Here is a 23,531-nt window from a genome sequence, read left to right on the forward strand (position 1 = left end):
CGCCCTTCAGCTCAAACATGTTTGCCCCTGTAACTTGCTGGGAGTGCGATCTGATAACGGGGCGGCGAGGGCAAGGGGGCATCTGGGACCTCGGTGAATGACGGCACCAACCGTCTATCTCCTTAACCAATGAGATTTAAGGATTGAGGAAGAAACAGAGGAACGGTGGAGAATGAAATAGGGCGAATTAGAGTCAAATCAGGTACGGAAAGAGAAATAAAGAGAGGGAAAGAAAGATTGGATTAAAAGAGAGAAAAAAGAGACAGGAAGGAAAAGTAAGAATTTTAAAAAAAATTACATTTTAATTTTTAAAAACCTGTAGGAATAGCTTACTATCTGCAGGAGTGAGACTCTACAGTTTCAATTGTTCCCTATCTGGGCCAGAGAGGTTGAGTGGCATTACAGGAACATAAATCTTGCCATTAACAGGGTCCTTATATCATTAAGTACCAGCCCTAAGTTTAATTGCCAATTAATGCGCAAATGCAGCAATTTCAGCTTGGCGGTTGAGCGCGAGATCTTGTTTTCCGCGAGGTTAATGGCAGAGCGGCGCAAACCATCCCGCAACTTGTAGCGATTCACCACTCACGGCACAACTGTTTCACGCCACAAGTTGCCGGGTAGTTTTTTACACATTAATAACAGCGTGCGCATTTAACTCGCCTTTGTGTTCCCAGCAAATTCTGAGCCATTATCGTCGCACAACAAACATTACTGAGTTCCGCTGTAGAAAAAAGAATTACCTCAACAGCTTGGCTGATGTAAAAGCGTAAAACATCTTTGGTGCTGTGCGATTTTTCAGTCTGAAAGTAAACTTTGATGTTTGAGGGTCCATTCAGGTAATACCTTTTGTCTGACATTGGCCACCCTTGCTCCAGTGCTGGTCCGTTGCTGTCCGAGACCATTGGAAAGTAAGTATCAGACAGGTCGGTGGAGGCATCCGACATCCCATGTTCAGTTTTTTCTCCCTCTAGAAGAGGTTCCTCGATTTGAAGGGGTTCCTTGACGTTACTAATAATGTATTGCATTTCTGAAGGAGATAGGAAGCTTACCTCCCCCTCGTGGGTCAGCACGTTGCCATAAGCCTCAGCACCAATATCCAGCAGCGCGTCTGTAGCCAACCTTATGCTTTCATTGTGGCTCGGGTCAAACGCAGGCAGAGGGATCCACGGGTTTTTAATCATTTCCAGTCGTCTCTTCATTTTGCCGACAGTCTTTTGTCGATACCAGTCTGTTTTCAGATAACTTTGTACGTTCATTGTTAATGATTGTGACTGGCTCCACAGCAATTCAGTGACCGCTATACTTACAGCTGCATTAATACAGGAGGATAGTCCCTGAGGTAAGTCACGCGATTATGTGTAAACAAGAGAATTATGCTGCCCTACCTTTAGGCAAGTGCTGAATCAGGGTAACCGCATGCTCAAGATAACTTCAGGAAGCTGTCACATCTGATAAGTCCATAAGAAGTAATAATTTAAGTTTTTTTTTCTCTGGCACGTTTTCAACACTCGTGACTCATTTTAAACGCTGGCCGTTTTCCTCTGTGCGACGCTGGACCGACTTGTGCGCTCAGACTTCTCAGATTGACAACTTGTTCGGTATCGGGTCAAGGAGGAGAATCGGTAGGGTCCCAATCATGAGTCAAAGTTAATTCCCCCCTCGCCGCCCAATATACTGTATTCTTGAATATTAAGCTCTCAAAGTTAGCTTTGGCTCAGTGGCAGTAGCTCAAGGGTTCTAACAGTTCTGCACGATAGATACATTAAATCAGCATTGCCTTTACATTCTTTGATGGGAAGATGTAGTTTTACATATAGCATTCTGTTTTTTTGCTATATACTCACAGTTCCAACACCTGTCTGACAAGCTTTGTTTCACTGCAGCCACTCCTTTACTAATGAATTACTTGCATAACTGACGTATGTATGAACTGACAGGACTGAACCGTTTATGTGGCATTCAGAGTTTGCTTAAGGCCATAAATTATATAAAGCTGTTTCTAATTTGAGGTTGTATAAACTCATATATGCCAATAAAGCGATTTGAATTGTGAAATAAACTCCATAAAAGGTGTTTCAACAGCAGCCTGTCAACATCTATCTGCATATGTTAAGGCTATGAGTCTAACCAGCTACGGATACATTGGGATCAGCTCTGCATTCTCCTTCCATAAACCACTATCATATTGTTAACACTTCACCATGTAAAACTTCCCTTTTAGATGTTTGATATCAACAAACAGGGGCTAGAATCATTTTAGAAATAAGTTACAATATTTAACTTGAATTGACTATGTTCACTTTTATTTGTCTCATTTCACCACCCCCCCACTGCTGCCGGCCCCCACCCAACTTTTCTCCCTCTTCAATAACCAGGGTCATAGATTTACAGTAATTGGTAGAAGGATTAGAGGGAAGTTCAGAGGGTGGTGGGGGTCTGGAGCTCACTGCCTGAAAGGGTGGTAGAGGCAGAAACCCTCGTCGCATTTAAAAAGTACTTGGATATGTACTTGAAGTGCCGTAACCTACAGGGCTATGGACCAAGAGCTGGAAAGTGGGATGAGGCTGGATAGCTCTTTTTCGGCCAGCACATACACGATGGGACAAATGGCCTCCTTCTGTGCTGTAAATTTCTAGGATTCTGACGGCTCTATGTCTCATTGGGATGTGGGGAAATATTTGCAGGGCTACGGGGAAAGAGCAGGGGAGTGGGACCAATTGGATAGCTCTTTCAAAGAGGGGGTCAGTTGGTGCTTGGGAAGTGAATGGTTGGGAGCTGGGCAATGGATATAGGGGAGAGTTTGCAGTGGGCACTGGAGAGTAAGGAGAGCAGAATATGTTTGCTCACACCTAGATACGTAGCACACCTATGATTCAATAGTATTTACTTGTTCTAACTATCAACAAATTATTAAGAACTTGACAGTTTGATTGTGAAACATTACATGAATTAAGCTGTTTAAAAATTCTGGCATGAGGAAGGAGAGGCTTTGTACGTAGATTCCCCCTACGTCTCATTGGGACGTGGGAAGAAATTTGCAGGGCTATGGGGAAAGAGCAGGGGGTGTGGGACTAGATGGAGAGCTCTTTCAAAGAGCCGGCACAGGCAAGATGGGCTGAATGGTCTCCTTCTGTGCTGTATCATTCTATGATTTCTATTCAAGCCTAAAGGGCATCACAGCCAGCACCTATCCTGTCCTTGCCCAGCACCCACACACATCATATTTCCCCCCCCATCTAGCCAAGAAACCAACTGGAGCTCTTTCACTGTCACTCCAAGAGATTACATAGAAAATAGGAGCAGGAGTAGGCCATTCGGCCCCTCGAGCCTGTTCCGCCATTTAATGAGATCATGGCTGATCATCCAAATTCAGTCCCTGTCCCTGCATTCTCCCCATATCTCTTGATCCCTTTAGCCTTAAGAAATATATCTAACTCCTTCTTGAATATATTTAATGAATTGGCCTCAACTGCCTTCTGTGGTAGAGAATTCCACAGGTTCACCACTCTCTGGGTGAAGAAATTCCTCCTCATCTCTGTCCTAAATGGCTTACCCCTTATCCTTAGACTGTGACCCCTGGTTTTGGGCTCCCCCGCCATTATTTGGGTCAGCACAATCGAGGTCCAACCTAGCATCTTCCTGGACTCCTTATGGCTCAAGCAATCGCCTAATGAGAAAGCAAGGAACACACAATTAACTTCTAACTTTTTTTAAAATTTCTGTTGGCTTTTGGAATAGTTCCACTTCTGACTGCAGATAACATAATTGAAACAACTGGGTTGGAAGAGTTACTGAGGCTGAAAGTGCGTGGGAGCTGAATGAGAACAAATAGCTGCAATTATGACTAATTTGCTAAAACACGCCAGCTTAAAGAATACCTACTGATCCTAATTCAGCTCCCTTATACTATTGGCATTTATTCGTTTATGGGATGTGGGTGTCACTGGCAAGGCCGACATTTATTGCCCATCCCTAATTGCCCCTCGAGAAGGTGGTGTGAGCCGCCTTCTTGAACCGCTGCAGTCCGTGTGGTGAAGGTGCTCCCACAGTGCTGTCAGGGAGGGAATTCCAGGATTTTGACCCAGCGACGATGAAGGATCGGCGATATACTTCCAAGTCAGGATGGTGCGTGACTTGGAGGGGAACTTGTTGGTGGTGGTGCTCCCATGCGCCTGCTGCCTTTGTCCTTCTAGGTGGAAGAGCTCGCGGGTTTGGGAGGTGCTGCCGAAGAAGCCTTGGCGAGTTGCTGCAGTGCATCTTGTAGATGGTACACACTGCAGCCACGGTACGCCGGTGGAGGGAGTGAATGTTTAAGGTGGTGGATGGGGTGCCAATCAAGCGGGCTGCTTTGTCCTGGAGGGTGTCAAGCTTCTTGAGTGTTGTTGCAACTGCACTCACCCAGACAAGTGGAGAGTATTCCATCACACTCCTTACTTGTGCCTTGTAGATGGTGGAAAGGCTTTGGGGAATCAGGAGGTGAAACACTCGCTGCAGAATACCCAGCCTCTGACTCATGGGCATCCTGTTGCGCATTTTGTATTTTTTGTTTTGCACCTTTGAAAAGTGAATGTTGAAATTCATTATCAAAGTCAGTGGAATTTAGATGTTAAAAGTCAACTATGTTGTCACTGCTTCCCACTAGCAAGCTGATTGAAGTAAAAGTAAGAGTGGGGAGCCAGACTCCCTGGACATTGCTCCCTCCAGAGGTCTGAATTACAGGCACACCTTTGGTTGCCAAGGAGTTGCCACTTAACATTGCTATCTAGCTCATCTGATCTTCATCTGACCAGGTGAGATAGCTAGCTGTTAAAGTGAGGTATTGTGTGAGGTAACTCAGAAACTGAGCATTGTAAACAAATTAAAGAGCTGTCAGAAATTTTAAAAAGATTAGAAATGTAGGTTCTTCATTCTATTTAGCTTGAAAGTAGCTGGAAATGATTTAGATCAATGATTTAGACTTCAGTGTAGGGGGCGTGATTAAGAAATTTGCAGATGATACAAAAATTGGCCGTGTGGTTGATAGTGAGGAAGAAAGCTGTAGGCTGCAGGAAGGTATCAATGGTCAGGTGGGCAGAAAAGTGGCAAATGGAATTCAATCCAGAGAAGTGTGAAGTAATGCACTTGAGGAGGGCTAACTAGGCAAGGAATACACAATAAATGGCAGGATACTGAGGAGTGTAGAGAAACAGAGGGACCTTGGAGTACATGTCCACAGATCCCTGAAGGTAGCAGGACAGGTAGATAAGGTGGTTAAGAAGGTATGCGGGATACTTTCCTTTATTAGCCGAGGCATAGAATATAAGAGCAGGGAGGTTATGCTTGAACTGAATAAAATACTAGTTGTGAGTCTATGAAATGCATCTCCTCCGTGTGAATGAACAAACAGCTCAGCTGTTCGGAATGCTAATGCACAGAGTGCATTGTTGAACATACAGTAACCAGCTGGTGTTATATTTAACAGTGCAATCTGCTGATTGGCATCAAACAGCTGAATGGCACATGGGGGAGTGCATCAAAATTTACAGCGCAGAAGGAGGTCATTCGGCCCATCATGCCTATACTGGCTCTTTGAAAGCGCAGTCGTGCTCAGTCCCACACACCTGCTTTTTGTCCATAACCCTGTAAGTTCCTCATCCTCGAGTACCTGAATGTCAGCTGTGACTCAGTGGGTAGCACTCTTGCCTCTGAGTCAGAAGGTTATGGGTTCCCGAACTTGCAATCTGTCAACGTATGTGTTGACAGGCCATCCGCACAGCCCAAGAAAAACCAATTGCTGACACAGAGTTGGGCTATTTGCCCGCCGACTGGCCAGCAATTGCGTACAGAAATGTTACGGTTGATGCAAACAGGTGCAGGGCCTGTTTGCATCAGCGTAAGGGGATACTTCAGACTTGTTTTAAACTTTTTCATCGTGGAAATCATATAGTTTATCTATCAAATGAGTTTTTCTTGTTTCTGCAAATATTAGTTTTAATGATGTTTATAATTATCAGCAAAATTAAATTTTTAGTGAAGTTGGTGGAATGAAGCTAATTAGGAATTAAATTCCAATCCTGTAAATTATAATTAAATCTGATTACAGGATTTCCTTCTGAAATGATGTAAAATCTAATTCTGTTTTCTGATTGGAGGACCAGGCCCTCGCATCAGACCGCAGGTTTTCACAGGAGGGCCGCCATCAGGTAGGTGTGTATTCTTTTCGCAGTTCGGTGGCATACTCCAGAGGTACGCCACCGACTGCAATTTTTGGCCCATTATTGATGAAGCTTTTAAAATGTTTACTGTGCTCAGCCTCCAAGTCTCCATGCATAGATAAACAAAAAGGCTGCCAGTTTAACTAGCTGCTACTGACGCCAAAGTTCTTAAAAAAGCAGACATGCCAAGCACAGATGCTCTGATCAGGAAGGCACAGCTACAAGGGTCAGGTCATGTGGTACGAGTGTTTGAGGAACGGATCCTGAAGATCTTTTATGGCGCATTGACAGCCAGGAAGTGATTTTGTGGCACTCTGCAAGAGATATAAAGACTCCATGAACTTGAGCTCATCCAAAATTCAGCTGCCCATATCCTAACTCTCACTAAATCCTGTTCACCCATCACCTGGAGTACTGTGTGCAGTTTTGGTCTCCTTACCTAAGAAAGGATATACTTGCCATAGAGAGTGCAGCGCAGGTTCACCAGACTGATTCCTGGGATGGCAGGACTGTCGTATGAGGAGAGATTGGGTTGACTAGGCCTGTATTCACTAGAGTTTAGAAGAATGAGAGGGGATCTCATTGAAATGTATAAAATTCTGACAGGGCTAGACGGACTGGATGCAGGGAGGATGTTTCCCCTGGCTGGGGGGGTCTAGAATGAGGGGGTCACAGTCTCAGGATACGGGGTAGGACATTTAAGACTGAGATGAGGAGAAATGTCTTCACTCAGGAGGGTGGTGAACCTGTGGAAATCGCTACCACAGAAGGCTGTGGAGGCCAAGTCACTGAATATATTTAAGAAGGAGATAGATAGATTTCTGGACACAAAAGGCATCAAGGGGTATGGGGAGAGAGCGGGAATATAGTATTGAGACAGAGGATCAGCCATGATCATACTGAATGGCGGAGCAGGCTCGAAGGGCTGAATGGCCTACTCCTGCTCCTATTTTTCTACCCCTGTGCTGGCTGACCTACATTGGCTTCCAGACCAGCAACTCCTTAATTTTAAAATTCTCATCCTTGTTTTCAAATCCCTCCATGGCCATGGCCTCGCCCTCTCCCTATCTCTGTAATCTCCTCCAGCCCTACAGCTCTCCGAGATCTTTGCGCTCCTCCAATTCTGGCCTCTTGCTCATCCCCGATGTTCATTGCTCCACCATTGGCGGCCGTGCCTTCAGCCGTCTTAGCCCCGAGCTCTGGAATTCCCTCCCTAAACCTCTCCGCTTTTCTCTCCTCCTTAAAACCCACCTCTTTGACCAAGCCTTTGGTTATCTGTCCTAATATCTCCTTTTGTGGCTAGGTGTCAAATTTTGTCTGATAACACTCCTGCAAAGTGCCTTGGTACATTTTTCTACATTAAAGGCACTATATAAATGTGCTCTCTCAGCAGCAATGCGATAATGACCAGATAATGTTTTTTTTTAATGTTTGTTGAGGGATAAATATTGGCCAGGACACCGGGGATAACACCCCTGCTCTTCTTCATGGGAATCTTTTACGTCCATCTGAGAGAGCAGAGGGAGCCTCGGTTTAACATCTCATCCTTAAGACGGCACCTCCGACAGTGCAGCACTCCCTCAGCACTACACTGGAGTGTCAGGCTAGATTTATGTGCTCAAGTCCCTGGAGCGGAACTTGAACCCACAACCTTCTGACTCAAGAGGCGACTGAGCCACAGCTGACACTTGTTGCTGATAAGTGGCTCTGAAACAGTACATAATAGACGTCCTTAAGTGGGACAACTTGCTCTAGCTAAGAAAGCATAGTGAGAAACTGTCCATGAACACACCTCCTACTATGAGGCCCGTCACATTGGCTGATACTGAATGTAAATGCCAGATGAGGAAGTGCCGCCTGAAAAATTAAGATTCCCAACCGGGTGTATCCGGGATCCACTGTTCAATCTGCGGACGGTGATTCCCAGCACAAATAGGTCTCATCAGAGAACGCACTGCAGAAAATGAGATGATATTCTGGCTGTCTTTCATTGATACCGAAGGACAACCGACAACAACTCTATCTCCTAGCTGCCTCACTTGGCCAGGTGAAAAGTCAGGTGGGACAGCGGAGTGACTCCTTTCTCACTTCAATCACTTTCTCCTCATTGAGAGCATTTCTTTTCCTTTTTAAAAAATGTTGCTTTTTTTTTAATTGTAAATGCAAGAAAACTGTCAGTATTTGTTTTGTGGAGGAGGGGGGAAAAGAGAGGATAAGTACAAAAAAAACACTGAAGTTTGCTCGCTGATATTGGCCCAGAACTTGGTGTCGGGGGCTTGCCGCGCGTGCAAGCCCTCGATGTGCACTCACCCTGCGCGCCGACATCTGAAACCTGGCCCGCAGTGGATTTCCTGTCAGTGGCCCGGTTCTGATGTCGGCGCGCTGTGCTAACCTGACCCAGCGGCGTAGTTAGTGCGATGTGCCGGCTGGGATCAGGTGAGCACTGTTCAGCCAATCAGGGGAGGGGAAACTTCATTCATAAGTTTGAGAGTAAGAACTGTCAAACTCATGAGAAGTACTGCACCCCAAAACACTACTTAAACTTTAAATAAAAATTTAAAAAACATCCCAATCATTAAATTAAGTATAAATAAGTTTAAAAAAATAATTTAAACAATTTTTTTTGTTGAAAAAAATAAATTTTTAATAAAAAAGGGTCTAAAACTAAACTTACCTCATTGTAGATTCTTTAAAATAATAAACCTGTGGAAAAAAAAATTCTAAATTGCACTAAAACACCACTTACCTGTAAAAATAAATACTTACATGTGCTTTTTACAAGCGTAAAGACCGGAGGCCTTTACACATGCGCAAATCCCCCAAAACAGAGGAAATCCAAGACGCATGCGCTGCCCCCTACAGCGCACGCGCTAGCCTCTTCACCTCTTGGGTTAGAGAGGAAATGCCGGTTTTCAGCGCATGCGCTGTGCATGCTGAAAACCGGCATTTCCTCCGGCCAGACACGGGAGTACCCTGTCCTTACTCATGCGTTTGGGGAGGAATTACTGCCCCATTGTTTGGTTAGTGACGCACCATCTCAACACCGCTACTTATATTAATCCATAACCATAAGTTACTCCACCTCGGTTTGTCAATCAGCTTAGTTATTAATTTTGTGTGTGTGACTAGGTCTAACATGGTGCTATATTGCCTTTTCACAGTCTAATGACAACATCATCTTGCATTAATACAGCACCTTTAAAATAGTAAAATGTCCCAAGGCACTTCATGGAAGCGATGACAACATTTTACACTGAGCCACGTAGGAGATATTAAGACAGGTGACCAAAAAACTTGGTCAAAGAGGTAGGTTTTAAGGAGCGTCTTAAAAGGAGGAAAGAGGTAGCGAGGCGGAGAGGTTTAGGGAGGGAATTCCCGAGCTTATGGCCTAGGCTGCTGAAGGCACGGTCACCGATGGTGGAGCAATGAAAATCACACAGGTCGACAGAAATTTCCTGTTCAGACTCTATTGCAGCAAACAATACTAAACAGCAAAAATATTACCGAGCCCTTTAGCCCCACTAATCAATGGGATGGCTGGTTAAATTGCAGTCATTCCACGATGTTGCTGCAATGGAGTCACACCTGTCGGTTGCCGCACATCCTGGCCAATTGTCCTTAGAGCCTGCATGCAAGTATGATGCTCCTCAAAAATCCTTCTTTTCTAGTGAGTGCCCATGTGTTTTGGAGCCATAGGCAACCTTCTCTTCCTGCTGGGGAGGGGACACGTCCTTCCCCCACATCCCACTCCTCCAAATCCCCCTTATTCGGTGAATCACCCAGTGCCAATTCCTCACTTCCGCCTAATTCCCCCACTGGGTGAAAGTCGCTGATCTGGTTCCCGGGAGAGAAGAAGCAAGTACGGCCAGTAGTAACTCAGTGGGGTTTGGGACAAAGGTAGATGGGGCAAGTTCAATCAGATGGACCTGCGACCAGGGCTGGTTATTCTCCTCCTCTTCAGAATCATCATCCTCTCTCCCCCCTCGGCACTATGATGGATCTGCAGGAAAGTATTACAAAGTATTTACAGCACAAAAACAAGGCCATTCGGCCCAAACACTTTATGTCGGTGTTTATGCTCCACACAAGCCTCCTCCCATCCTATCAGCATATCCTTCTATTCCTTTCCCCCTTATGTACTTATTTAGCCTCCCTTTAAATGCATCTATGCTATTCGCCTCAACCACTCCATGTGGTAGCAAGTTCCACATTCTTATCACTCTCTACGTAACAAAGTTTCTACTGAATTGGATTTATGGGTGACTACCTTATATTTATGGCCCCTAGTACTGGTCTCCCCAGGTGGAAACATCTTCTCTACGTCTACCCTGTCAAACCCTTTCATCATATTGAAGACCTCTAGCAGGTCACCCCTCAGCCTTCTCTTATCTAGAGAGAGATGAGCACCAGCCTGCCAAGATGTCAGAAGGTAACAAGGGGTGAGTATGACCCCCTCAGGATGAAGATGACCTAGAAAGGGGATGGAAGGCTGCCAAGGCAACATTATAGGGGCTCAGTTGTTAAAATGCCACCAACCTCGGCATCTGCCAAGCAATGGCCGCAAGTTGTATGGCCGTGTCCTTGTAGGGAGTGAGGGGGTTGAAGATGCGGATACCCTCTCCAGTGGTCTGCCTTTGTTGGGCACTGTGCGCCAACCGCTCCAAAGAGGCTATAAGTAAATGAGGGCAAGGCTGGCAATTAAAGAGTGTGTGGCACAGGAGAGGGAAAGTAAGAAATGGGCGGGGGGGGATGTCTTGAGGGTGTTACCGTGGAGGAAGGTGTTTTGGGGTTGTGCAAAGCAGTTGCTGTGTGTTAGGGCAGGAGAAGGAGAGAGAGGCACCCTTAACCAGAGTGCAATGTGGCCATTCTATTATCCACTGCAGCAAGCTGCAGCCACTTCCACTGCATTAAGTGCTGGTGCCCGTCTAGTCTGTTGAATAGAGCTGGGCAGCAAGTCAAATTTTGAAATTTAATAGGATTTCCCACTTAAAAGTGAATTACATAGTGGAAGAGTGGCTTAGGATACGCTGTACTACTGGGAACCAGCAGAGTCAGTTTTCTTATGTAAGGGACAAACCCATAAACTGTGTGCCGTTTGCTTTATTTAACGTCGCTTCAAAGTTACTTGGCAGCTGAAGAGTGGCTTCAAAATGGGAATCCGCAGGGCTGAGGTAATGTGCTGGGGTCTGAGCCTCATCATTCTCTGCTGTCCTAAATCTCCAATGCTCAGGGGGTAAGTCAGACAGCTGAACCCTGAACTGCAACAGCCGTGCGCATCTCACTGCAATTCTCTACAGTGGGACAAAGGGATGAAAGAATTAAAACTTTAATTACAGAGGAATTAAAATACAGCATCTTTTAAAATTAGCAAACTTTAACTACCTTAAAAATGCCCTGTGGGTTTATTGTCTACTCTGTACAATAGCAGCTTTTTAAAAAATTGCACAAAATAATGCTATGTACAGACTAGTTAAAATGTGCATATAACTACAAAATTAAAGCTTAATTTCATATTATTCTGATCAAAACAAAAGAGTAATCAATATAGAGTATCACAAACGAGAAGCACTAATATATAGGTTGTATTTTAACTTAATAGTTTTTAAATAACATGAGTATTCTACGTCATCCAGTCTGTGAGGGAGATGGTTGAATATCTCCGACGAGCCTGTGTTGCAAGCTTTTGTCTTAGCTCTCGTACTCCAGTCATTAATTCACGCTCCTTGCTGTCTAGATCAGCTCTTCCTCTGTCTAAAGACACTGCAGTAATAAAAAAAAATATTAGAATAAGCTGAAGGGTCTATATCTGACAATTTCATGCCTTTTTTTTGCAGCCAAATAGCAGAAGAACCTTCATAAAATGTAAAATGCTGAAAACAAACGTGGTTATAATCATTCTACTATATTTAATAAATATTTTGGGGGTGGAGAGGTGTGAAAAAAGAGGCAGTAAAGGTAAACTCCAATTCTTAGAGGGCTCTTACAGCTGCGAGCCACATCATGTTCCCTTGTCCCAATCAAAAGAGCTACTACTCTTTGGGTCATTATTTTCAAATCTTGGTATTCAGAGGGACCTGGGTGTCCTTGTACACGAATCACAAAGTTAACATGCAGGTACAGCAAGCAATTAGGAAAGCAAATGGTATGTTGGCCTTTATTACAAGAGGATTTGAGTATAAGAGTAAAGATGTCTTACTGCAATTATATAGGGCCCTGGTGAGACCACACCTGGAGTATTGTGTACAGTTTTGGTCTTCTTACCCAAGGAAGGATATACTTGCCTTAGAGGGAGTGCAAAGAAGGTTCATTAGATTGATTCCTGGGATGGGGGGATTGTCCTGTGAGGGGGGATTGTCCTGTGAGGAGGGATTGAGTAGACTAGGCCTATATTCCCTAGAGTTTAGAAGAATGAGAGGTGATCTCATTGAAACATATAAAATTCTTAAGGGGCTTGACAGGGTAGATGCAGAGAGGATGTTTCCCCTGGCTGGAGAGTCTAGAACCAGGGGTCACAGTCGTCAGCCATTTAGGACTGAGATGAGGAGAAATTTCTTCACTCAAAGGTTTGTGAATCTTTGGAATTCTCTCCCCCAGAGGGCCGTGGAGGCTCAGTCGTTGAGTATATTCGAGACAGAGAGCGATAGATTTTTGGATATTAAGGGAATCAAGGGATATGGGGATCGTGCGGGAAGGTGGAGATGAGGTAGAAGATCAGCCATGATCTTATTGAATGGCGGAGCAGGCTTGAGGGGCCGAATGGCCTACTCCTGCTCCTATTTATATTCTTAATTAAAAGCAGCACAGGTTAATTGCTCCTATTAGATATGGGAAGAGCAGAAATACCCTTGTTTTTACACTACAAGAATGACTACACTTCAAAAGTACTTAATTGTCTGTAAAGCACTTTGCGACGTCCTGAAGTAGTGACAGGCGCTGTATAAATGGAAGTCTATCTTTCTTTATGCTAGGATGCAAGATAGCATGGCTATAAGAAAAATATATTGTTAAATTTACAGGAAACTTTGTGATATCCGGCACCGACGGGACGGAGCTGTTGCCGTCCCATCAAAACTGCCGGACAAACCAGCGCTAATGTTGAAACATACGGAGATTTTGAGCTCCGTATCTGGCAATAAAACCCTGTTGCTTAGCAACAGCTTCTAAACAGTCGGCCGTACCTTGCAAACGTCTCTGTAGCTTAGCAACAGCTTCAGCGAGACCTTGCAGAGCCTGACTGGTGAAAAAAAAGCAACGAAAAGAAAAAAAAACTAACGAAACGGCTCCTGATTTTTGCCGGTGGCTCGAGCATTCCGGACAGTTAACCTCCGGATAAACCAAAGTTTCCTGTACTAAGTTCAGAGCTGAAGATAAACAAAAAATGATGTATAAAAGCTTATTTGAGAAAAAAATGCATTTGTAAGGGAGAGGACGGCAATATTTAATGTTTGTGGCCTCTGCCTGCAGTCAAAGGGGGATAACTGCAACATGCAAAAGAAATGTATTGAAAGAGAGTGGCACCTGCCTCAGGTTAGCTGGGCTGGTGCTCAAGTAAAGGAGGCGGTTTCCAATCGGCTGGCTTTCAGTTTATTACTTGATAGCAACTCAAAATACAGGTGTTCAGCAAATAGCAAATTATTTTTGGATGATACTAGAGTGCCCATGCTTTGTTAATTTATTCTCAGCGTGCGAGCAACACATCTAGGTTACTTTATTGCCCATCTCCAGTCGCCCTGAAAGGTTCGAATATTTACAACAAGCCAGTAGTTTCTATGGCCACTTTTCCTGGCGCTAGCCTATAAAATGACCAGATTTATTGAGTTCAATTTCATAATTTGCCATGGTGGGATTTGAACTTAAGACCTCTGGCTCGCTACCATAACCACTACAATAAAAATGAGAAATACGATTCTTCGAGAACAGGTACAGATGGTTATCAAAATAAATAATCAGATTTCCAACAACCAAGCCCGTGTTGGGACTTGTGAATGAATGAAATAACCTTCTAGTCATGCACAGGCAATGACTGGCTACACGGGTCCTGCGCAGAGAACAAACCAGAATGATTTTTCATAAAAATGGTCAAAAAATGGCCAAGACACAAAAAAAAAAACACTTTCAGCACAAACATAAATCTCAACCGCTGATTCCAAAGTGATCTAGTTAAAGGCCGAGGAGTTCAGCTTTTTGCAGTTGCTGGTGATATTCTGTCTATTTGTAGGTGGAAAAATTATAGACTGACGACACTGAAGTAGAAAATCCCGCCCCATGGGTTTGTGGATTATGAATATAGTGATGAGACTAACTCGTGGGATTTGTACATTCTAGAGGGTTGGAATGTTGGATTTCTGATCATGTATTTGCAAATTCCTCTTCCCTGCCTTCACTGTCATTTTTATGGGGTGGTATACCCCTTACCAAAAAAAAAATGCCCGATTTTTCTCTGTAATTAACATTAACAATCTGTTACCCGTGTACATTTGTGTGCTCCTGCAATTTAGTTAGGATGTGATTGCACATTCTTCTGTTTTTTGCTGCACATTCGTTGATGCCATCTACATGGTCTTTCACACAAACCTTCAGCATACTTGCAAGTAGGAACATGTCAAGCATCTGCCCAAAAAAGTCAAACTACACAAGCCTGTTTCTTTTCGTACTCTGACTTTAGGCATGAGTGTCTATTCGAGAAGACTTGCATTATACAATGATGCTCACTTCAAGTTGAAGGAGCAGCAAGAAATCAGGATTGTGCAAGAACCCTGAAGTGACAGGATCGCTGTAGGTGAAATGATGCTTCAAGATACGCCTGTCTTTAGAAAGTGTGTGCGTGATAAAATTTAAACCACATGCAACTTAAGTGTGGAGCATTTTTGGAAAAGAAAATAGATTAAATCTAATTTACACAAAAAATGTGGATGTTCGCTGATTTGGGAAAAAAATATTCATAGCTCCGATCAGGTTGCTACTAACTTTCTAACATGCTTACACTGAACGGAAGAGTCCAAGGACACATCATTCAAACAGAGTCTGCCAGGCTTTGGGTCTCCATTGCCTTGTATGGGATCACTTCTTTGCTTCGTTGGACATTGAGCTCTCGTGTCACAAAGCCGCTCTAGGAAGGAATAAAAAAGGCAAACTCGTTTACCATTGCAAGAGAGTTCAATTTAAAATGGTTGTAGACGTACTGTATTGTCCTCACACGAGCAGCAAGAGTGTTGCTCAGTATTAACGGTGTAGAGCAATGCTCCCTTTGATTTGTTTTGGGTGTGCAACCCCTTGCGGCCCATTCAAAATACCGTGCAGGCATGGTTTTTCCTATTTAAAAGCCGGTGAGCTGGCTGCGTGAGCGCTGCATGGCCGCAGGTAACATTGGTGTAGTGTCGGAAAACACAGAAAAGTTCTTGTTTCTCTTCATTTCTGTATGTAATTTAATTCCATCCCTTGCCTCTGTCCCACCATGACGAGTCTTATTCTAGCCTCTGTTGATGCCACTAACTGGCTACTCAGAAGTGCAAGACAACAGGCATGATGGGCCGAATAGCCTCCTTCTGTACTGTACGATTCAATTATTTTAACTCTGAAAATGACAGGACTTCCCCTCGATAGAAAGTAGCCTGTCTTTACATGGCATCGCTGCCTATTCTCTGTCACTCAAGAGTCCAGCCCAAGTCTCTCTGAACACCAACATTTGAAAGTTTCTCACCATTTAAAAAATATTCTGTTTTTCTATTCTTCCTACCAAAGTGATTAACCTCACATTTCCCTACATTATACTCCATCAGCCACCTTACTGCCCACTCACTTAGTCTAGATCCCTTTGCAGACTCTTTGGGGTCGATTTTCAGTGTGCCGTGAGGCGGGCTTTTAGGCGTGCGGGGGGCTAAAATCCCGAATTCAGGGGTCCCGACACCATCCTGCCCAAAACCCGCCTCCATGTAAGTTTCAAAGGAGGCGGGTACCTGCCCCGCACTGGGACCCGCCGACCCGAGGCAGGAAGGCATTAGTGCCAATTAACTGCCTGTTAACAGGTAGTTAACAGGCAGTTTTTAGCCTAATCCCTATTTTGAAGGTTGTCGTGTGGGATTCCCGACGGTTCCAAACCACGCCAAGTTAGAGTCGTCGGGCCGTTGGGTTGAAGGACTTGGAGGGGTCGAGATGTCGGTGTTCAGGTGAGTGATGGGTGCATGAGTGCAAAGGTAAGTGTGTTTGGTGTGTCTAAAGTGTGTAAAGAAGTTTAAATTACCTGTACTTACCTTCCTTCCTCTAGGCTTCGGGAGTCCATCATTCAGCCGGCACAGAAAGCAGAACGGCCGCGAGCTGTCAAAAGTGACGGCCTGCAGCTTTCAGTGCTGGCGAGATTTCTAACTGAGTCTGCATAGAAGGACTCAGGTTAGAAGTAAGACTGTCAGAGTTTGACAGCTTCAAACAGCTGTGAAACACTGATATTTCATCTGTCAACACGTCTTGACAGATGAAATTTCAGTCTGTGACGTTACCTGTTGCCGGGTGGCCCTTAATTGGCCTGCTGAGCCCGCTGGGTGGGATCAACAAGGTCAATCAAGTGAAAATCGCGTGGATTGGCCGCATCTCGATGGAGGCGGGACTAAAACCCGAAAGTTTAGTCCCGCCTCCTTCCCGACTTCTGAATGAAAATCCAGCCCTTTGTGTTCTCTTCATAGCTTACTGTTCCACCTAGCAAGAAACACAGAAAACTAGCAGGTACGGCAAATGGCATGTTGGCATTTATTGCAAGGGGGTTGGCGTATAAGAGTAAGGAAGTCTTGCTACATTTGTACAGGGCTTTGTTGAGACCACACCTGGAGTACTGTGCACAGTTTTGGTCTCCTTATCTAAGGAAGGATATACTTGCCTTAGAGGCAGTGCAACGAAGGTTCACTAGATTGATTCCTGGGATGAGAGGGCTGTCCTATGATGAGAGATTGTGTAGAATGGGCCTATACTCTCTGGAGTTTAGAAGAATGAAAGGTGATCTCATTGAAACAGACAAGATTCTGAAGGGGTTTGACAGGGTAGATGCTGAGAGGTTATTTCCCCTGGCTGGAGAGTCTAGAACTAGGGGCATAGTCTCAGGATAAGGGGTAGGCCATTTAAGACCGAGATGAGGAGAAATTTCTTCACTCAGAGGGTTGTGAATCTTTGGAATTCTCTGCCCCCAGAGGGCTGTGGATGCTCAGTCATTGAGTATATTCAAGGCCGAGATCAATAGATTTTTGGACTCTAGGGGAATCAAGGGATATGGAGATTGGGCGGGAAAGTGGAGTTGAGGTCGATGATCAGCCATGATCTTATTGAATGGTGGAGCAGGCTCGAGGGGCCAAATGGCCTACTCCTGCTCCTATTTCTTATGTTCTAAACTCAGAAATTTACAATGTGATATGTAAAGGGTAAAAAAATTCCAGCATATCACTTTGTGAACAGAATGTTTTGACCGTTGCTGTGTCAAAAATAATCATTTCCCAGCTGAAATTCTTTAGCCTAAATATGCTACAGAAATCAAATCTTCCCCATTTTCCTGCTGGATTCTCCCAGTATGCACGATTCACATTCTGCTGATTTCCTTTCCCATTTTGGAGCATTGCCCGTCCACCCAACTTGCCGCTGTTTTTCAAAGGTGTGAATATTAAACACCCGAATACTGAACCGGTTTGAGATGACTTTGTATAGTGTACAATAGTTTACACCTCCTTCCAGCTTTTTAAAGTATTTGCTGACACTTTTGTCAAATTAGTTGATTTGCATTTCTGACATCTGCTTGTTGTTCTTTCCCCCCCCACCCCGCCGACCACATGGCCCAACTTGTCTCTGTCCTATGAAAGGGGCTTTATTCCAGTTCAACTGAAGGCTTACACCTGACGTGTTAACCTTCCTTGTTCAAGTGCCAATCAACCAGCTGTGCATTTCCAGCATTTCGCTGTGTTATGTTTCTAATAACATTGAAAAATGGTTTAGGTGTTCACCAGAAGAATCGTGTAGATTTTTGTGTAGGTGTCCACCAAGTTCCACTGCTCGACTCATTTCATTTGGCAACAACTGGCGACTATGAGCATCAGCTGCAACTCTCTCTTGTCGGTTTGCTTCTAGCTGTGCCTGCCTTTCGACAACCTCATTCCACTGCACAAGGAAACAAAATTAAACAGGCTTTAGAGTTACACTGAAGTTAAATTGAACCCCCTGCCTCCCCCCACCCCCCCCTCAAATGATTTGCAATTGCTTCCTGCAATGTCATGCCACCTCCACAATTCAAAGCAACTGGCTGCTTGCATTGCTTTAGAAGCCAACCTGCTTAAATTGCAGAATGGTTCCATTAAGTTGACTAATTTGTGAACAAATTTTTCTAGAATATAGGTTTGTACATGGCGGCAATGCCCAGTGTTAAAACGTAAAGCAAAAATGAAAATGACAAGTTAAAAGAACTTGCATTTATATAGCACCTTTCACATACTCAGGATGTCCCAAAGCACTCAAGTTACAGGATTAACAATTCCCATGGTAACAATTTAAAAGTCAACGTGCCAATGTACTGATATGTTTGGTTACTTGATGATAGCCAATTTGAGGGTTAAACTGGGCTTTGTTCTTTGGACAGAAGATCAACACTGATGATTTCCTGAAGAAATACTTCAGAATCACTTGCCCCACCAATCTGTAGTTAAAAACAATAGCAAAATACTGCGGATGCTGGAAATCCGAAATAACAACAGAAAATGCTGGAAAAACTCAGCAGGCCAGGCAACATCCGTGGAGAGAGAAATAGAGTCAACGTTTCGGGTCGAAACCCTTCGTCAGGACTGAGAGAAAAGGCAAGAAATGAAACAAAAGGCAGTTTGGGGGCTGGGAAATGGGGGAGGGGATGAAAGAAGAGACATTAAGAGATATTCAAGGTGAGACGAGATAGTAATAGGATAGGTAAAGAAACAGACAATGGCTCTAGATGAAGTGTGAAATGCGCTGGCAGAATGAAAGACAGCTGCCATGTGGGAGAGAGTAAAAAAAAGGAAACGGCACAAACCAAAAGTGTGGATAAAAAATATAAAAATATAATAGGGGCCGAGGTTATGATCTGAAGTTGTTGAACTCGATATTGAGTCCGGAAGGCTGTAAAGTGCCTAATCGGAAGATGAGGTGCTGTTCCTCGAGTTTATGGTGAGCTTCTGTGGAACAATGCAAGAGGCCGCAGACGGTGAGGTCTGAGTGGGAATGGAACGGTGAATTGAAATGACAAGCGACCGGAAGCTCGGGGTCACACTTACGGACTGAACAGAGGTGTACAACAATGACAGTGCAACCCATTTATTAGTGAGAGATTGTTAATTACATCACTGGGATAACATGACTGAACAAATGCTTGCAGACAGCTTTCATAAAGTCAACCTCCCAACCTGGGCATTTGGTAAGCAAGTTAAAAGCACATGTACAAATAACCAACTTATAAATCACTGGTCAGGCCTCAGCTGGAGTATTGTGGCCAATTCTGGGCACCACACTTCAGGATGTCAAGGCCTTGGAGTTATTATGATCGGGAACGCACTGCCTGAAAGGGTGGTGCAAGTAGATTTAATAGCAACTTTCAAAAGGGAATTGGATAAATACTTGAAGGGGAGAAAACTGCAAGGCTATGGAGAAAGAGCAGAGGAGTGGAAATAATGCAATCGCTCTTTCAAAGAGCCAGCACAGGCCGAATGGCCTCCTTCAGTGCTGAGCGATTGAGTGATTCTATAAAGTGGCATACAATCAAAGGATTCCAGAACTGGACATTTCTCAATTATTGTCACAGAAAGAGTTTAAATACCCAATAAAATTGAGGTATGTACTTAAACACAATGGCCCAGAAATTCGGGTCGGGGGCTTCCCGCGGGCGCTAGCCTCCGACCTGCACTTACCTTGCGCGCCGGCCGTTGTGCTGTGGGCCCGCGTGGGATTCCGATCCTGGGCCTGCTCCAACTGCCGACGCGCAGTGCTTGCGTATCCCAGGGGCGCAGTTAGTTCGATGCGTCCCCTGGGATCACGTGGGCCATGGAGAGCCAATGGTAGCAGGGAATGCCCATTCATAAAATTGACAGGAAGACCTGTCAAACCTATAAATACTATAAGCCCCAAAACATCACTAAATCTTCAAATAAATTTTTTTTTTTTTTTAAATCACATTTTTAAAATAAACTATAAATTACATGAAATAACTATTTTAAACAATAATTTAAATTTTTGAAAAAAATAATTTTATTTTCTAACGGGGCTAAAAATAAACTTACCTTTCTTTAAAATATTTAAAAATAATAAACCTGTGGAAAAAATGTTTTAATTTTAATTAATTCACCACTTACCTTGTTAAAAGCAGGCCTTGCGACTGCTTTTTACATGTCTAACTTCTGGAGACTTACCTTCCCGGGAAAACCTGCAAAAAAAACGTAAGTTCGATGTGCACGCGCTGCCTCTCCTGCGCACGCGTTCCACCTCTGAACCCCTTCTTTCAGGGGAACGGAAGTGCCGGTTTCCCACGCATGCACGAAACCGGCACTTCTACTGGGCTTACGGGTGAGTACCCCATGCGTACTCACTCGTGGAGACCCGAATTTCTGGGCCATTAGTCCAGGAATGTTCAATCTTTTGAGCTGGGGGCCTGTTACTAATGTCAAAACCAGTGAGTGGGCTGCATGATTACACAGAAATCCAAGCATGGTTATCATTTGGTTCATTGTAGCTTTATAATCTTCACACATCTGTATGATGACTTGACTATTGCAACGCACCCCTGGCCGGCCTCCTTTCTTCCACCCTCCATAAACTTAAACTCATCTAAAACTCTGCTGCCCGCATTCAAACTCGCACCAAGTCCCGTTCACCCATCACCCCATGCTCGCTGACCTACATAGGCTCCCGGTTAAGCAACACCTCGACTTTAAAATTCTCACCCTTGTTTTCAAATCTGTCCACGGCTCTGTAACCTCCTCCAGAGCTCTACAATCTTAATAGCTGCACCCCTCCAATTCTGGCCTCTTGCGCATCCCCGATTTTAATCGCTCCGCCAATGGCGGCCGTGCCATCAGCTGTCTAGACCCTAAGCTCTGAAATTCCATCCCTAAATCGCTCAGCCTCGCTAACACTCCTTCCTCCTTTAAGACGCTCCTTAAAACCTACCTCTCTGACCAAGCTTTTGGTCATCTGCCCTAATATCGACTTTCATGGCTCGGTGTCAAATTTTGTTTGATAACGCTCCTGTATAGCACATTTTACTATATTAAAGGCGCTATATAAATGCAAGTTGTTGTAGTTGGAAACTTGACAAAAAGCTGTACTAAAATGATCACTGCATAAATTTTGTAGTTATATCTACAATATAAATAGCCAGCAAGGACTTATCCAGTCAGCATAACCTCTTCCTCACTTGCCTTACCTCAATATAATCTAGCATTCTAAAACATTACTAGACATCAAATAATTAAACATGCTTGTGTTGCCTTCCAATGGCACTCTTTTCTCATTCTCACTTAATATGGGGAGGGTGGAGACAAGCACATTTATGCTTAAAGCATATGAATAGAAAGTCCATTTTACAAATTTGTTCCACTTTCACACGCGATATTACTCACATGCTTGCCTTCAACTTCCTTCATCACATGCAACAGCTTGGCTTCCCTTTCTCTATTCTCACTTGCAAGGCGTGCCAACTCTGCTTGGCATTTTTCCCGATCCAAATTGTATACCCTTTGCTTGTGCAGCATCTGTGCCTGCCAGTCCACATTGGTAGATAGCTGATCGGTTTCAGCTAGCCCCCCTTCAACATTCTGGCCAGAAATATAACAAAGTTACATCAATGAGAAACAGTATAAATTCTCTAGTTTTTTTTTTTTTTTTTTTTTAAGTACCTGTACAGAGTACAAAAGATCTTCAAAACATTTACCAGGAGTATATATTGAAGAAAAATGTTGCTTGAAGCTCCTATTAATTGTGATTGTTATAGCATCAATACCGAGTCAGATCAGTGCCTGCCCCAGTGTTTTTTTTAAAATTCGCTTATGGGATCTGGGCGTCGCTGGCAAGGCCAGCATTTATTGCCCATCCCTAGTTGCCCTCGAGAAGGTGGTGGTGAGCCGTCTTCTTGAACCGCTGCAGTCCGTGTAGTGAAGGTGCTCCCACAGTGCTGTTAGGTAGGGAGTTCCAGGATTTTGACCCAGCGACGATGAAGGATTGGTGATATACTTCTACGTCAGGATGGTGTGTGACTTGGGAGGGGAACTTGGAGGTGGTGGTGGTCCCATGCACCTGCTGCCCTTGTCCTTCTAGGTGGAAGAGGTCGCGGGTTTGGGAGGTGCTGCCGAAGAAGCCTTGGCGAGTTGCTGCAGTGCATCTTGTAGATGGTACACACTGCAGCCACGGTGCGCCGGTGGTGGAGGGAGTGAATGTTTAAGGTGGTAGATGGGGTGCCAATCAAACAGGCTGCTTTGCCCTGGATGGTGTCGAGCTACTTGAGTGTTGTTGGAGCTGCACTCATCCAGGCAAGTGGAGAGTATTCCATCACACTCCTTACTTGTGCCTTGTAGATGGTGGAAAGGCTTTGGGGAATCAGGAGATGAGACACTCGTCACAGAATACCTAGCCTCTGTCCTGCTCTTGTTGCCACAGTATTGATCTAACTTAAAACGAACAACCTAACAAAACTGGTCACTTCTCTTAGATGCTCAGAAAATGAATGTGTATGTGTGTGTTAGAGAGATGTCAGCTCTATGACAGCACAAGAAATACAAACACCGATGGACTGAACAAGCTGAATTATTAAAAATCCATTGTTTCTTCCCCATGCCCAACTTGCTCTCTAAAAATAATGTTTGATATTAACAACAGAAAGAGCCCAGCTTTTAAAAAAAAAAAGCAATTTCTGACGTACAGAGAATTCTCATTGCATTTTGTTGTTGTTTTCGTATCTTCACACTGGTGAAGTAGTGGAAGGATTGACAGGCTGATTAACAGTCTGACAGGCTGCGACATCAACGCTCCTTCCATGGCCATAACCACCTTTGTACCAGTGGACCCCAGTTATTCACAATATATATTAATGATCTAGACGAGGAAACTAGATGTAATATCTCCAAGTTTGCAGACGACACAAAGCTGGGTGGGCGCGTGTGCTGTGAGGAGGATGCAGAGAAACTCCAGTATGATTTGGACAGGTTGGGCGATTGGGCAGATGCAGTATAATGTGGATAAATGCGAGGTTATCCACTTTGGTGGCAAAAACAGGAAGGCAGATTATTATCTGAACGGCAATAGATTGGGAAAAGGGGAAGTGCAACGAGACCTGGGTGTCGTTGTGCACCAGTC

At 44.2% G+C, this 23,531-nt stretch overlaps 2 protein-coding genes and 1 long non-coding RNA gene across 6 annotated transcripts in view; 1 reads left to right on the plus strand and 2 right to left on the minus strand.

The window, feature by feature from the left end:
- sack1a (scaffolding CK1 anchoring protein A) overlaps positions 1–1,259 on the minus strand; it is a 25,244-nt gene extending 23,985 nt beyond the window's left edge. Inside the window, 1 exon segment of the mRNA XM_085993678.1 lies at positions 744–1,259. Coding sequence (XP_085849804.1) covers positions 744–1,259 — 516 coding nt within the window.
- The window catches only part of LOC147115272 (uncharacterized), a 38,363-nt gene continuing 14,904 nt past the window's right edge, over positions 73–23,531 (plus strand). The window contains exons 1-2 of one of the 2 annotated variants that reach the window (XR_015079103.1): positions 73–202; positions 6,086–6,185. This is a non-coding gene — a long non-coding RNA (uncharacterized LOC147115272). Of the gene's footprint in view, positions 203–1,253; positions 1,343–6,085; positions 6,186–23,531 lie in introns of those variants that run through there. The other variant, XR_015079102.1, reaches the window with a different exon arrangement.
- The window catches only part of tbc1d31 (TBC1 domain family, member 31), a 63,129-nt gene continuing 50,750 nt past the window's right edge, over positions 11,153–23,531 (minus strand). The window contains exons 19-23 of one of the 3 annotated variants that reach the window (XM_085993675.1): positions 21,803–21,997; positions 18,173–18,326; positions 15,181–15,306; positions 11,822–11,957; positions 11,153–11,488 (exon numbers count right to left, since the gene is read on the minus strand). In XM_085993675.1, coding sequence (XP_085849801.1) covers positions 11,476–11,488; positions 11,822–11,957; positions 15,181–15,306; positions 18,173–18,326; positions 21,803–21,997 — 624 coding nt within the window. In that variant the 3' untranslated portion in view covers positions 11,153–11,475. The other 2 variants (XM_085993677.1, XM_085993676.1) reach the window with 2 other exon arrangements.

Source organism: Somniosus microcephalus, chromosome 7, assembly GCF_052327205.1.
Source record: "Somniosus microcephalus isolate GS21.2 chromosome 7, FLI_Smic_1.0, whole genome shotgun sequence".
NCBI lineage: Eukaryota > Metazoa > Chordata > Chondrichthyes > Squaliformes > Somniosidae > Somniosus > Somniosus microcephalus.